This window comes from Salmo salar, chromosome 06 (assembly GCF_965601325.2).
Source record: "Salmo salar chromosome 06, fSalSal1, whole genome shotgun sequence".
Classification (NCBI taxonomy): domain Eukaryota; kingdom Metazoa; phylum Chordata; class Actinopteri; order Salmoniformes; family Salmonidae; genus Salmo; species Salmo salar.
This window is the reverse complement of record NC_138296.1, coordinates 76,779,416-76,795,691: the sequence shown is the minus strand read 5'-3', so window position 1 is coordinate 76,795,691 and position 16,276 is coordinate 76,779,416. Positions and strand designations below refer to the sequence as shown.

General features: G+C 41.4%; 1 protein-coding gene across 15 annotated transcripts in view; it reads right to left on the bottom strand.

The window, feature by feature from the left end:
* LOC106608042 (otoferlin) overlaps positions 1 to 16,276 on the bottom strand; it is a 131,212-nt gene that overhangs the window by 97,722 nt on the left and 17,214 nt on the right. For all 15 annotated transcript variants that reach the window (XM_045720966.2, XM_045720965.2, XM_082976977.1 and 12 more), the window contains exon 3: positions 6,763 to 6,851. In XM_045720966.2, coding sequence (XP_045576922.1) covers positions 6,763 to 6,851 — 89 coding nt within the window. The remainder of the gene's footprint in view (positions 1 to 6,762; positions 6,852 to 16,276) is intronic.

Below are 16,276 nucleotides of genomic sequence, written 5' to 3'. Positions count from 1 at the left end.
TGTATGACCATATATATTACACAGATCCACAAAGATTTTGAAAACAAATCCGATTTTGATAAACTCCCCTATCTACTGGGTGAAATACCACAGTGTGCCATCACAGCAGCAATATTTGTGACCTGTTGCCACAAGAAAAGGGCAACCAGTGAAGAACAAACACCATTGTAAATATAACCCATATTTATGCTTATTTATTTTCCCTTTTGTACTTTAACCATTTGCACATCATTACAACACTGAATATATACATAATACGACATTTGTATTGTCTTTATTCTTTTGGAACTTCTGTGAGTGTAATATTTACTGTTCATTTGTATTGTTTATTTCACTTTTGTATATTATCTACCTCACCTGCTCTGGCAATGTTAACATATGTTTCCCATGCCAATAAAGCCCCTTGAAATGAATTTAATTTAATTGAGAGAGAGAGAGAGAGAGAGAGAGAGAGAGAGAGAGAGAGAGAGAGAGAGAGAGAGAGAGAGGGTGGAAAGGGGAACAGGCAGTGACATTAATAGCCATGGCTATTAGATCCTATCAGTAAAAGACCAATCACAACCCATCATTGTGTTTATCACTCCAACTTCTCTCTAGCTCTGTCTCCCCTTCCCTTCCCCACCCATCGTATATTTATCTATCTCTCTCTCTCCACTTGGAACACAGCAGAGTGTTGCTCCTCAAGACCAACTCCTCCATCTCTCTCTCTCTTATTCTCTCTCTTTCTCTCTCTCTGCTTTGCCCCCTCTCTCTCTTCTCTCTTTCTCTCTCTGAGTCTGTTCTCTCACTTTCCCCTCCCTCCTGAGAGATGGATGCAATATGCAGCAGAAACTGAAGCGTAACAATAATAACAACTGCAGCCAAATGAAGTAAACAGCCAGCACAGACATATAATTCAATAGAGGACAAACTTCATGGAGACAGAAACAGAACCTTACTCCAGATTTAATCCTCACTGTAACTAATCATTCCACCTCCAGCACATACAGCCAGACTTCATCTGGAAGTAGCTCAGTCTTCCCATACGGTATGTCCCTTTTGGGCTCATAGCCCAAATACCTAGGATGATTCTCTATGGAGTATAGTTTATCTATTTTTTACAAGAAACTAAAAATGATTCAAACTTTTTTATTTAGGTGATTTTCATGTACCCTCCTCTACTGTTCTCTCTTCTCCAACCCTCTCCTCTATCCTCCCCCATCTTTATCTCTTTTCTACTCTGTCCTTTTGTTATCATAATGGTGATCGATACCTCGATACCTCCTCAGAAAAGTGAACTGTTTGTCAGTCCCTTTCAGCCACTCCTGTGTTCTCATGAATAATAGAATAAAAACAGCCTATCAGGTTCTGGCTCACTTTTTGGCTCTTCAAAAGGTGCCATTCATTATTGATCCTTGCCTGCCAAACAATTTACTTTCATCTACTTCATAATTCAAAGCAGAGTTCCTCTCTTTATTCCTTCTCAAGTCAATTTCATTTTTCTAATCTAGATCAACCCTCAAAGTCTGAAGTGTGCTAGCTTCCATCGGCAATGAATTAAATTAAAGGACAAGTTGTCTTTTTTACAAAAAACAAACAAAGGGCAAAGTTTTCAGTATAGTGATGAAGAACACATGAAATTCTGTCAGTCCGAACTTTATCCGCAAAGGTATATTCCATTTTGTTGCGACTCGATCGATACCTGTCCTTCCATTCTACAGGTAACTGAGAAAATAAAGGAAACACTTGAATAAACAAGCGATACAAAGCATATTGAAAGCATGTGGTGCTTCTACACAGGAAGATCCAGACACAGAATCTATGCCAAGGGGCATTGAAGCTGTTCTGGCAGCTCATGGATGCCCAACGCCCTATTAAGACACTTTATGTTGGGGTTTCCTTCATTTTGGCAGTTACCTGTAGCAGCAGGCTACATGGAAGGGAACAGCTGGATAGGGGAAATGGCTCGAGTCGTGCAAAACCGTTATATAACATTCCGGATAAAGTTCGAAATGACACAATTTCAACATCTTAAGACCTGCATAACTCTACTGAGAGCTTTGCCATTTCTAAAAGGGTGTATTTGGGTGTTTTTGAAGACTTTGTTCGTGTCTTCTCAGGGCCCCCATACTACACAACGAGGATGAGTAAGTGATTTGCTGTTTGGGGTAAGTTTCTCAAAACCATGTGAAATCACAAAAAAAGGTGTCTGAACCCTTCTACTGTATAGCATGCCATTTACATAAAAAATAGAGATTGGGTTATAAAAAATAAAACTTCCTTAAGGCTTGACTACGAGAATATGTTTTGCTCTTAGAAGAAATGACTGTAGAGAAGACCTTGGAATATGAAAACAAACCACAGGCTGTTTAGTATTCTCTCATGGAAATGACTGTACTGTATGCTCTTGAGAAATGGTAAGAAGGAGAAATTAAGCTTTAAACTGATTTAGTTTTGATTGTCATATTACTAAGCAGTTCCCCCTGTTGGCCAAACAGTTAGACATGAATAACACACATGCCCACACCTCTCTCTCTCTCTCTCTCTCTCTCTCTCCCTCTCCCTCTCCCTCCTAGAGCTCCTAGCTCCTCCCCTAGATTGTCTGCCACCCCTGTACCTGTGTGGTTATTGTTATGGTGTGGCTGTGCCACTGTGTAAAGTTTAGGAGACAGTAACTGTGTGTTGATGAGTGCTCTATGTGAGGGGAAAGACAATGACCCTCTGCACTTTACCAAGGACAGAGAAGTATTGGGGGATGGAGAAGAGAGGAGAAGGGGGTTATGAAATAATGATGAAAGGGATGACAGAACAGAAAAGGAGAAAGAAGGATAGATGAATAGAGACGTTGCGGAATGAAGAATGAGAGGGAGAATGTGAGAAAAATTAACGAGGACAGATGTTGAAATGTAATAAACTGAAAGGTTTAAGGTTTGCCGATAAGTATAGACTGACATAGAAAAATGAAGGTAGAGAATCAATTGAAACAGAGGATATGAGGGATACAAGGGATGAAGGCATTAATTGCAGTCTGTTGGAGAAATGGAGTGAGGGAGAGAGAGAGAGAGAGAGAGAGAGAGAGAGAGGGAAAGACAGAGAGAGAGAGAGAGAGAGAGAGAGAGAGAGGGAGAGACAGAGAGAGAGAGAGAGAGAGAGAGAGAGAGAGAGAGAGGGGGGGGGGCGAGGGGGACAGCGGAGGCGAAGGCAGAGAGGAGCTCTGTTTGGGAAGAGAAGATACACATGAATTATACACAGTCTTATCTCACTGTGGAAGGCTTTGTGGAGTAAGGACTTTATACAGTCACACTCACATCCTTTAACATAAATGAAATTGGAGGAAAAAATGTAAGCAGCAACAATGTTTTGGGTCATAATAAACTGCAGTGTCTCCCATTGGTGCATCAATAGTATATAAGATTATATTAAAGTTTAGAAATCATACATATGACTGGCCAGGGTGTGTGTGTGTGTGTGTTCGCGTATGTGCGCGCGTGTGTGTCTGTGTGCGAGCGTGTGTGTGTGTGTGCGAGCGTGTGTGTGTGCGAGCGTGTGTGTGTGTGTGTGTGTTCGTGTGTATGTGTGTGTGCAAGCGTGTGTGTGTGTCGTCATCATTGTTATCCCTCAACTCTTTTTATTTTGGTAACATGACCCTTGTCATCCCTCTACTCCTTCTCCCATCCATTCTGCTCTGAACTCGGTGTGACATGGCCTGCCAGCCATAATGACATGGTGACTATTGACAGGTCATCAGGCCATGAGGTCATCAACCAGTAGCCATGAAGGGTATTGGTTACTTTTGTAATGAGGCATTCTGTGGACATATGGGGCAGGTGTGAGAAGAATAACATATGCTAGGGGTGACCTTCAATGATTTACCAACCCCCCTTGTTAGGTGTGTGTTGGTGTGTTATCCGCAGCATCTTTTGTATATGAACTGATGCTTTGTGTTTGAAGATGCACCAGCCATTGTAGCTACAGAGCAACACATGGCACAAACACAGCAAGGCTCTTCTCGTAGGCATCAGAACTGTCTAGGAGCTAGGCAACTGCACAGCTGTACTCTCAGATGTTAATGACATGCCAATAGGTATGAAAATAACATATCTGTGCAAATGGGTTGTCCCATGGTCCATATTGATGACACGAAAACTAAGTAAACACATTCAGACTATCTAATACAAAATAATGATTTCCAATCAAATCCTTGAACCAGGACTTGTTTCATTAATGGTTCCCATAGAATTCAATAGGACTGTAGGATTGGCTTGGTGCCACTACATAGGCTGCGTTGATGTAAAAGCGATAGACAGAGCAGTCAGAGTGCTTTAGTTCTGACTCATCTCTTTATGTGGCTGAGATAAACAAACAACGTCACACACACACAGGGTTCCTGCGTGGGAAGCCCAATTTGAGGACTCTGGACACAGCAGTCAGCACACTGGGCCCAGAAGGTAGGATATGCATATTATTAGTAGATTTGGATAGGAAACACTCTAAGTTTCTAAAACGGTTTCAATGATGTCTGTGAGTATAACAGAACTCATATGGTAGGCAAAAACCTGAGAAAAATTCAACCAGGAAGTGTGGAAATCTGAGGTTTGTAGTTTTTCAAGTGATTCCCTATCCAGTATACAGTGACTTAGGGTTCATTTTTCACTTCCTAAGGCTTCCACTAGATGTCAACAGTCTTTAGAACGTTGTTTCATGCTTCTACTGTGACTGGGGAGAGAACAAGAGTTCCTGGAAGTAGATGAGTGAGAAAATGACATGAGCTCAGTGGCCCGCCTACCCGTGAGAGTTAGCTGTGTTCCGGTTCTTTTTTGAAGACAAAGGAATCGTCCGGTTGGAATATTATGGAAGATTTATGATAAAAACATCCTAAAGATTGATTCTATACATCGTTTGACATTCTATACATCGTCTGTAATATAATTCTTGACCTTTCGTCTGAACTTAACTACGCGAGCACAGTGCATTTGGAGTACTCTACCGAACGCGCAAACAAAAAGGATGTATTTGGAAATATATATGGACTTTATTGAAACAAATGAACATTTATTGGGGAACTGGGATTCCTGGGAGTGCATTCCGACGAAGATCATCAAAGGTAAGTGAATATTTATAATATTATTTCTGAGTTTTGTTGACTCCACAAAATGGCGGGTTTGGTTTCGTGTCTGAACGCTGTACTCATTAAGGAGAAGTGTATCTATAATTCTTTGAATAACAGTTTAATATTTTATCAACGTTTATGATGAGTATTTCTGTAAATTGATGTGCTCATTCACCGGAAGTTTTGGGAGGAAAAACATTTCTGAACATTACACGCCAATGTAAAATGGGGTTTTTGGATATAAATATGAACTTTATCGAGCAAAACATACATGTATTGTGTAACATGAAGTCCTATGAGTGCCATCTGATGAAGATCATCAAAGGTTAGTGATTCATTTTAGCTGTATTTCTGTTTTTTGTGACACCTCTCCTTGCTTGGAAAATGGCTGTGTGGTTTTTCTTGTCTCGGCGCTGTCCTAACATAATCTAATGCTATGCTTTCACCGTAAAGCCTTTTTGAAATCGGACAATGTGGTTGGATTAACGAGAAGTTCATCTTTAAAATGGTGTAAAATAGTTGTATGTTTGAGAAATTTGAATTATGAGATTTTTGTTGTTTTGAATTTGGCGCCCTGCTATTTCACTGGCTGTTGAATAGTGTGTCCCGCGGGTGGAACTCTAGCATCCCACATTTCCCAGAGGGGTTAACCACTGGTGCTACAACGTTCCCCTGAAATGGGGGCAGCAGATAGCCTAGCGGTTAAGAGTGTTGGGCCCGTAACTGAAATGTTGCTGGTTTGAATCCCTGAGCCACTACACTTTGAATCCCCAAGCAAGGCACTTAACCCTAATTTCTCCTGTAAATCGCTCTGGATAAGAGAGTCTGCTAAACTGTGAATCCTCAATTTAAGGATTTTACTTCATCCTGCTCTGCGGCCTGCGGCCTATCACACGTTTAACTGAGTCAATCTATCACCTCATAGTCAAGAAGCGTTAGGAGCTGATTGTCTATCTGAAGTGCCTTCAGCTACATTATTTACAGCATTATGTAAGTCTGAGGATGGCAGGTGAAAAGTGTTGGAAGGGTGCTGGTATCCTTCCCGCTATGTTGCAACTCCTAGTTAGATCCTGGTTAGTCTGGTGGCCTGTTGGAGTGTGTTATGCATATTATTGCCTCTGACTCGTCGTTGGAGTGTGTATTGAGCATGTTGGGACTTACCTGTTGGTTTAAGTTTTGTTAGTAGTGGTAGGTATGTTACAATACTGTGTTTATACTAACTGACCTGTTGGTTTAAGTTTTGTTAGTAGTGGTAGGTATGTTACAATACTGTGTTTATAGTAACTGACCTGTAGGTTTAAGTTTTGTTAGTAGTGGTAGGTATGTTATAATACTGTGTTTATAGTAACTGACCTGTAGGTTTAAGTTTTGTTAGTAGTGGTAGGTATGTTACAATACTGTGTTAATAGTAACTGACCTGTTGGTTTAAGTTTTGTTAGTAGTGGTAGGTATGTTACAATACTGTGTTAATAGTAACTGACCTGTTGGTTTAAGTTTTGTTAGTAGTGGTAGGTATGTTACAATACTGTGTTAATAGTAACTGACCTGTTGGTTTAAGTTTTGTTAGTAGTGGTAGGTATGTTATAATACTGTGTTAATAGTAACTGACCTGTTGGTTTACGTTTTGTTAGTAGTGGTAGGTATGTTATAATACTGTGTTTATAGTAACTGACCTGTTGGTGAAGATTTTGCTGTAGTTGAACACTTGAAGCTCCAGCATCTCGTTTTCATCCACTCTACTGGCAATCGGCCATCGGAACATCTGAGGGGAGAGAAGGACTAATTAAGGATTCGCAAACACTATGAGACTGTTTAACAGGCTCCACAACCACAACATCTACCGTTTCCAAGTAAATCATTTGACTGACTGGTTTAAAAGGATTTCAGGTCAATCATTAAACACAACAGGCAATTCACAAAAGCCCATCGTCCCTCTCTTACTGGGCCATAGAACATCTAATTACTTGTTTGACTAAGTAAGAGAAAAATATTAAATCCAACAGTAAAGCAACACCACCAGCAACATGAACAATTGAAAATGCCAGAAAACCTGAATTTGATTTCTTCAAGAAAAACCCAAGTCGTACTGCCGAGTCATTTCTAACAGCAGAACAGAAGTTGCAACCCCAGCATGATTATAGTTGTTCCCCTGTACTGTCAGCTACTTTAAATAGCTCTGGAATGGCCTTGTTTTTAAGTGTGGTAGTTGGGACTTACTTAGGATGCACATCATCTTGACAGAAACATGCATTGCTTCATGTTTGCCTGAGAACTGTTAGGTCCCAGTGATCACACCTCTAATTGGCTGTCTTCGATTGACTAGCCAATCAGCAGAACACCCCCGTGTGTTATCACGTCATCCAGGTTCAATTTCATTCATTGGTGTTGAGTAGAAGCTGGAATAGAGTAAGGGTCCATATAGCGAGAGCTAGCCGAGTTCAATCCTGTCAAAGGTACAACAGCAAGACAGAGCTGAGATAAGTAGCTATATTTATCAGTCTTCTCAGTCTTGTCTGTTGTAATGTTGAACTAAGTAAGTGTCTGCCAGTGCTGGTGTGTGAGAGGAGAGGCTGTTTAAAGCTCAAACACCCCTTGCTGATCCTCTCTCCTCCTTGTTGCTGACAGCACATCGGCCTGTTTTTACTCAGAGCAGTGATCCATAGGCCTGTCCCATTACTGAAACCTGGGGTTCCAGCTGCTACTGTATGGTGTGTGTGTGTGTTGCTATTAACCCGCACTCGGTGCTGCCAATTGCCCTAGAGTCAGAGGTGTCAGTCTCACTAACAGACGGAGCGGACAAGCATGGACACACTTATCAAGCGCCTCACACTTATCAAGCAAACCAACAGATAGAAACACTGAACTGATTGAACAGAGTGGTTCATTGGCATCATGTAAATATCCTGCTTCTGGCCATCAACCACCCTCTGTGGTACCCTTATGAAAAAGTACTACTGAATTACTACACAAAACCTATTTGTGCAGTAGTGACTATGCAGTAGTGAATGTGTAGTTTATACACTACTTAAGATACACAAGTAGAGTTTTGTAGTGTTCAGTAGGAAAGCAGTATTGTTTCCAGAAGTAATCAGGTAGAGATTTTTGCTACTATATGATGGTAGTAAATAAGTAGTCAAAAAACTACAGCTTTACCGCACATGTTTTTCAACAGCAATCAGGTAGAGTTTTAACTACTTCTATCACAACAGACTACACCGGCTTTTCACGACCGCAGAAGAAGACAAAACAGGAAGTAGTTGGTTGTTGTTAGCTAGCTACTGTCTTTGACAATCCTGAATGTAATCATCTTGGGGCAGCAGGTAGCCTAGTGGTTAGAGCGTTGGGCCAGTAACCAAAAGGTTACTGGATTGAATCCCCGAGCTGACAATGTAAAAATCTGTCGTTCTGCCCGTTCCCCGGTAGGCCGTCATTGTAAATAAGAATTTGTTCTTAACTGACTTGCCTAGTTAAATAAAGGTTCTGTCTTTCATAGCACTTATGCTGGCACCATCTATGTGTTTACCTTTCCTTTATGTTTTATGAATATTTTCATGTTGTTGTTTAGCTGTTTATCCCCCCCCCAAATAAAGATTGCTAGCCAAAATGGTCTTAGTCATTAGCCGTTGACATAGAGATGAATTGAGTTTAGCCTAGCTGTTTGCTAGCCCCATTGAAATGTAGCTACATATGTAGCCTCTATTTTTGTCATGGTATCTAATAAGTATGTGTGTTTGTATGCAAATATACAGTATGTTCAAATTGATATACTTACCCATTCTACTTACCTCTTTTGACCAGTTGCCAAAGAGACCCACGACATAAGAAGTCTGGAGGCCATTGTTGATAAGATTAACATTGTTTACCAAATGTTTTTCTGTGTTGTCTTATGTGACCTCTGTTAGCAGATGATTGATTATGGCTTATAATTGGTGCTTGTTTTTATTTTCTAAAAGATTACGTGGTGGAGAAATGTGGCAGCAACAAAAAAGAGGATCTGAAGGTAGTTAAGTCAAAGCCCAAACAAGACCTCAAAGAGATTGACAAAAAAGTGTAAATACAGTGCCTTCGCAAAGTATTCAGAACCCTTGACTTTTTCCACATTTTGTTAGGTTACAGCCTAATCTTAAAATTGACTAAATATTTTTTTCCCTCATCAATCTACACACAATACCTCATAATGTCAAAGCAATAACAGATTTTTTGAAATGTTTGCAAATTTATAAAAAAAAAAAAAAATGAAATATTACATTTACATAAGCATTCAGACCCTTTACTCAGAACTTTGTTGAAGCACCTTTAGCAGCGATTACAGCCTCGAGTCTTCTTGGGTATGACGCTACAAGCTTGAGACACCTGTTTCTCTCATTCTTCTCTGCAGATCCTCTCAATCTCTGTCAGGTTGGATGGGAAGCGTGGCTGCACAGTTATTTTCAGGTCTCTCCAGAGATGTTCGATTGGGTTCAAGTTCGAGCTCTGGCTGGGCCACTCAAGGACATTCAGAGACTTGTCCCGAAGCCACTCCTGCGTTGTCTTGGCTGTGTGCTTAGGGTCGTTGTCCTGTTGGAAGGTGAACCTTCGCCTTAGTCTGAGGTCCTGAGAGCTCTGGAGGAGGTTTTCATCAAGGCTCTCTCTGTTCTTTGCTCCGTTCATCTTTACCTCAATCTTGACTAGTCTCCCAGTCTCTGCCACTGAAAAACATTCCCACAGCATGATGCTCCCACCACCACATTTCACCATAGGGATGGTGCCAGGTTTCCTCCAGACGTGACGCTTGGCATTCAGGCCAAACAGTTCAATCTTGGATTCATCAGACCAGAGAATCTTGTTTGAGAATCTCTCATAGTCTGAGAGTCTTAAGGTGCCTTTTGGCAAACTCCAAGCGGGCAGTCATGTGCCTCTTACTGAGGAGTGGCTTCCGTCTGGCATCTCTACCATAAAGGCCTGATTGGTGGACTGCTGCAGAGATGGTTGTCCTTCTGGAAGGCTGTCCCATCTCCACAGATGAACTCCAGAGCTCTGTCAGAGTGACCATCGGGTTCGTGGTCACCTCCCTGACCAAGGCCCTTCTCCCCCGATTGCTCAGTTTGGCCGGGAAGCCAGCTCTAGGAAGAGTCTTGGTGGTTCCAAACTTCTTCCATTTAAGAATGATGGAGGCCACCGTGTTCTAGGGGACCTTCATTACTGCAGAAATGTTTTGGTATCCTTCCCCAGATCTGTGCCTCGACACAATCCTGTCTCTGAGCTCTACGGACAATTTCTTTGACTTCATATCTTGGTTTTTGCTCTGACATGCACTGTCAACTGTGGGACCTTATATAGACAGCTGTGTGCCTTTCCAAATCATGTCCAATTAATTGAATTTACCACAGGTAGACTCCAATGAAGTTGTAGAAACACCTCAAGGATGATCAATGGAAACAGGATGCACCTGAGCTCAATTTCGAGTCTCATAGCAAAGGGTCTGAAAACTTATGTAAATAAGGTATTTTGTTTTTTTATTTGTAATACATTTGCAAAAATTGTCATTATGGGGTATTGTGTGTAGATTGCTGAGGAATTGTTTTTATTTAATCCATTTTAGAATAATGTTGTAACAACAAAATCGAGGGCTCTGAATACTTTCCGAAGTATTTAATTACATTTTTTTTTTAATTGCAATAAAGTTTGTATAAGCTTATTATTTCTTGTTTGATGATATAATAAATACAGTTACAATCTTGAGGAAATACCATGTACACTAGTCTAGTAGTGATACAGAAGGGAAACAAGAATAGGCAAACATTAGTAAATGTCAATAGTGATTGAGTAGGCATACAGCAGTAATGTGTAAGCATTACGTGGTAATTCGATAGTGAACATGTAGGAATTGTGTAGGTATGTCTAGGTTTTAAGTAGTAGATACCCAAAAGCAGTTGCACAGTCGTCATTAAGGGAGAATTCCCTAGTGATTTGAGTAGGAGATATGTAGTGTTCATCAGTAGTGAAACGTCCCAATTTACAGTATCACTCATTACTACTTCAATTACTACATATATCACTACTTGTTAACGGAACATTTCAATAGCAATCAAGTCGTAAAACCAGTAGGTTTAGTAGATCTTCTGTAGTAGTGATGAGTAGTAATTCAGTAGTACTTTTTCACGAGGGTAGTCACTGTCCAAGACTACACCAGAAATAATATAGCTACATTAGTTCGTTCTAAATCTGTTCCGCTCTGCTAGGAAAGCCTGGAGAGAGAAGAGAAGCCACAGCTTGGTCTTAATGTGACACAGCTAAGTAGTCACACACCACTGTGATGATGAAACTTAGATAGCTTACAGTAGAACACTGAAGCATCACACCACAGTATGGAGTTAATGTAACGCATGGAATGATATGGAACATTACAGAGGAAACGCATTTGACACACAAATGTGTCCAAGTTCGGTTTTAGCTGTGGTGGCATGAATTCAAATTGAGTTTACCTCTGAGGAAACACACTGTGAAGAATCCTCTACCAATAAGAATCTATTGAACACACAAAAAACCCATCCGGAGGCAGGGTGGGGGTGAACTGTCAGACAGACACTACTTGTACACATACTGTAGGAAATACACACTCAGAGAGACAGTCACGCCTATAAAACCCACATGTGTGATTAACTATTCATGTTGACAATAATTGCACCAGGTTCGAGTTTAAGATCTCAACCTCATAATTTATAATTCAGCATCGCCATTACGATCCCCATTACCACGTCCCGGGACGGCCATTTTAACAGTCACATGACCCCAATAAATCAACACTAACTTCCTGATTAAAACTAAATGGAAGTCTGTTTATAAACACATCGCTAAGGAATCACCATCATCTAATGGAGTAGTTAGTTTGGATGATGGCTTGATGTAGATATATTGGGGCAGGTTAGTATCACTCACCCACGGCCCAGAATACCGCGGGAGAGAATGTTTCATCATACTTCATGTTCGTGCGTATCATGACCTTTAGTGAGTTACAGTATGACTCATGCATGATGATATTTAGGTAATTGAGTCCAATAACCAAATATAGCACTTGGTATAAAGACAGTGAGTCTGACTGAAACACATTATGATTTGGGGCAAGTGGTCAACAGTGGGAAGGAAGTCCACTGGCCTCTGTTGAGTTAAGCACCTGACTGCTTAACCATAGAGCTAAGCACCATAGAGTCATAGAGCCATACCATAGAGCCATAGAGCCGTAGTGACGGTAAAGAAAACCAGATTGTTCTTTAGGGTGAAGGAACGAGCCAGTCTGAGCCATCTTTGCTGTTGTCTTGGAAATGAGTTCTCTTTTCACACTCAATGTACGTGTATCTACACAAATGTGAATTGGCAGAGACTAGATTCGTGTGTGCAAATTAAATACAATAACTGAAGTACAAAAAACAACATTGGATGAGCGTTGCTTGGTTCCTGGTTTGCTTCTCAAACTTTCCTAGATGGTTCCACAACCCAATGTGCTAACTGTCCTTCCCCTTTCCCAAAGCAGATGAACTCATAACCAGAAGTTTTCTGGTTCAAATCCCATGTGGTGCTCACTGTTGTACACAGTACCAATGGAATGAACCTGACTGGCACCAGACACCTACAGTACACGTACAGTACAGCATATAGATAGCTATAGAAATATACCATGCACCACCTTTTGGACAGAGGCCTCCGCAAATGACTATTCAACAGTCTTATGGTCTCAAAGCATCCTCAAGCCTACTTCTCTCTCTCCCTTCTCTCTCTCCCTTCTCTCCCTCCCTTCTCTCCCTCCCTCCCTTCTCTCTCTCCCTTCTCTCCCTCCCTTCTCTCTCTCCCTCCCTTCTCTCCCTCCCTTCTCTCTCTCCCTTCTCTCTCTCCCTTCTCTCCCTCCCTTCTCTCCCTCCCTTCTCTCCCTCCCTTTTCTCTCTCCCTTCGCTCTCTCCCTTCTCTCCCTCCCTTCTCTCCCTCCCTTCTCTCTCTCCCTTCTCTCTCTCCCTTCTCTCTCTCCCTTCTCTCCCTCCCTTCTCTCTCTCTATTCTCTCTCTCCCTTCTGTCTTTCCCTTCTCGCCCTCTCTGTTCTTACATAGTCTTTTACAGAGAGGCAGCATTCCTTAAATGGAGGAATGATGCGCTCGTTAAAAATGACATATGCTCTGACCGCATTAAGAAGGGCTAAGAGCTCAATTAAAGACAAGATATTGACTCCCATGGTCCTTCGCAGTAAAACCATGGCGACTAGCTTGGTGAGCAGGGTCATCCCGCAGTCCTCCTAGCCATATCCCATGATTCCTCCTGACTGTTGCCATGGACACAGAGGATGAACACATCTAAGATGAGATAAAATACAGTGCATTCGGAAAGTATTCAGACCCTTTGACTTTTTCCGCATTTTGTTAAGTTATAGCTTCATTCTAAAATGGATTCAATATTTTTTTTCCCTCATCAATCTACACACAATTCCCCATAATGACAAAGCAAAAAATGATTTTCAGAAATTTTTGCTAATTTATTACAAATAAAACACTGAAATATCACATTTACATAAGTATTCATACCCTTTACTCAGTACTTTGTTGAAGCAACTTTGGTAGCGATTACAGCCTCGAGTCTTCTTGGGTATGACGCTACAAGCTTGGCACATCTGTATTTGCGGAGTTTCTTCCATTCTTCTCTGCAGATCCTCTCAAGCTCTGTCAGGTTGGATGGGGAGCGTGGCTGCACAGCTATTTTCAGGTCTCACCAGAGATGTTCGATCGGGTTCAAGTCCGGGCTCTGGCTGGGCCACTCAAGGACATTCAGAGACTTCACCCGAAGCCACTCCTGCGTTGTCTTGACTGTGTGCTTAGGGTCATTGCCCAGTTGGAAGGTGAACCTTCGCCCCAGTCTGAGGTCCTGAGTGCTCTGGAGCAGGGTTTCATCAAGGATCTCTCTGTTCTTTGCTCCGTTCATCTTTCCCTCAATCCTGACTAGTCTCCCAGTCCCTGCCGCTAAAAAAAACATCCCCACAGCATGCTGCTGCCATCACCATGCTTCACCATAGGGATGGTGCCAGGTTTCCTCCAGACGTGACGCTTGGCATCCAGGCCAGAGAATCTTGTTTCTCATAGTCTGAGAGTCTTCAGGTGTCTTTTGGCAAACTCCAAGCAAGCTGTCATGTGCCTTTTTTTCTCCGTTTCGAGTCTCATAGCAAAGGGTTTGAATACTTATGTATATATGTTTTTTCTGTTTTTTGCTTTTTTTAAATGTGCACAAATTTCTAAAAACCTTTTTTCACTTTGTCATTATGGGGTACTGTGTGTAGATTGTTATTTAATACGTTTTTCGACGAAATGTGGGAAAAGTCAAGGGGTCTGAATACTTTCCGAATGCACTGTATGTAGCTACAGCATGGATGCATTCTCTGTTCCACTCACAGAGGAGAGCATCTCTGAAGTTTCCCTGGCTACCCAGACTCCTTGCTTAGCTTTTTCTCTGCAATGAGTCTGGATCTGAGTACCTCCCAGACCCTTCACCGAATGCAAACACATTCGGGGCTATCTGATTGGTCCAGAAACCAATGGGTTGGGCCAGAGCCAGAACACACGTGGGTAAAGTGGCGGTTTGAAAATTCGTCATTGGCTTTGATACACGGATTGGTTAGAGACGATCCAATCGCAGAAGACATTGTTTTTGAACAACCTCCTTTGTGCCCCTCGTCACCACAAACGACTTCAACGATGGCAGTCTCAGACTAAAGTATGTAGCGAACGACAGAGCAACAGAATAGTTTTGTGCTAATAATAATGTCCTTTTGTAGTTTCAATATAAAATCCCACATAAAATAAATGATTTCATCATTCTATAATGTGTTGAATCAAAACAGATCATGATCTATCCATCATCCCTTTGATAACACCTCACTCCAGTTGGAGGGAAGCTATATGTCATTTTCATGGGAAGTGATGTAATATTTAGTACTGTATTTCCTGGACAGGGTAGTGGAAGGGTGAGGTGGTCTACTCTGGGTTTACCATCCTGTATATAGCAGTATTCCACTAAGCAAGTAGGCCTACAACCTGAGCTCAACTCTGAGACAGTTCAATTACTGAAGATCGTTTCGACCTCACATCAACACAGAGATTATGACATAGTCTTACATAATTCACTAGAGTTCCTTCAACAATTTGTTTTACCTATGAAGGGAGAGGCCAGGTCTGGCTCTACAGAAGAATGTACTGTACAGAGACTGTGGATAATGCTATGCACACTGATAGTGAACAGACTTAAAATATATATATTCGCTTTACATATTTCAGACAGTACAGCCTTTGTGTGTGTGTGTGTGTGTGTGTGTGTGTGTGTGTGTGTGTGTGTGTGTGTGCGTCCGTGTCCGTGTGTGTGTGTGTGTGTGTGTGTGTGTGTGTGTGTGTGTGTGTGTGTGTGTGTGTGTGTGTGTGTGTGTGTGTGTGTGTGTGTGTGTGCATGCGTGTTGAGTGACATACTTCAACTCATTAGAGGGTAATGATTTTTTCTGCACCAAATGAATCCTGATTAAAATAACATGACCATACAAAGAAAAAACTATTGTTGACATGAAACCTCTTCAGTATTAATGAGATTAACACAACATACGATCAATGATGATCATTGTGGTCTTTACGGCAAAGTAACGTCCGTTAATGACACCTCTATGAACACATTTCTATTTATCTGATTAACAATGTGCATAATTCAACTATTCTTCCCACGCCAGTACAATGAAGCACATCCACCATCACACAAGGTTTTACACTTTGAATCAAGTTTAAAACAAGTGCAGTATAATACAGTAACTGTATTGAAACAGTCAATTTTTCTCTGGCTGCTGCAAGGGCACTTTATACAGCTAATCTAAAGTGATTTGATTGTGAATTCAGGAATAGACTACCGTCTTGATTAAACTCCAACTGTTTTCATTGTGTAAGGCACTGAGGCCATCTGGTGTGGAGTTAACTGCAGAGGGGAAATGGGTCAAGTTGTCCAAGCAGGTTTCGCAGAATCGCCCATGGTCTATAAACCAGATACTGCAGCACTATGCAATCAAACTGCAAAAGTTTCTTATCTTTACACCAAAAACCTTTGGCTGATGTCCAATTTGACATGTCAGCATGACCTGAAACTGCTCCACTGTACTATCCCAAAAGCTTCTGGAGAGTCAGAATTGTGAGCAAAGAAAAG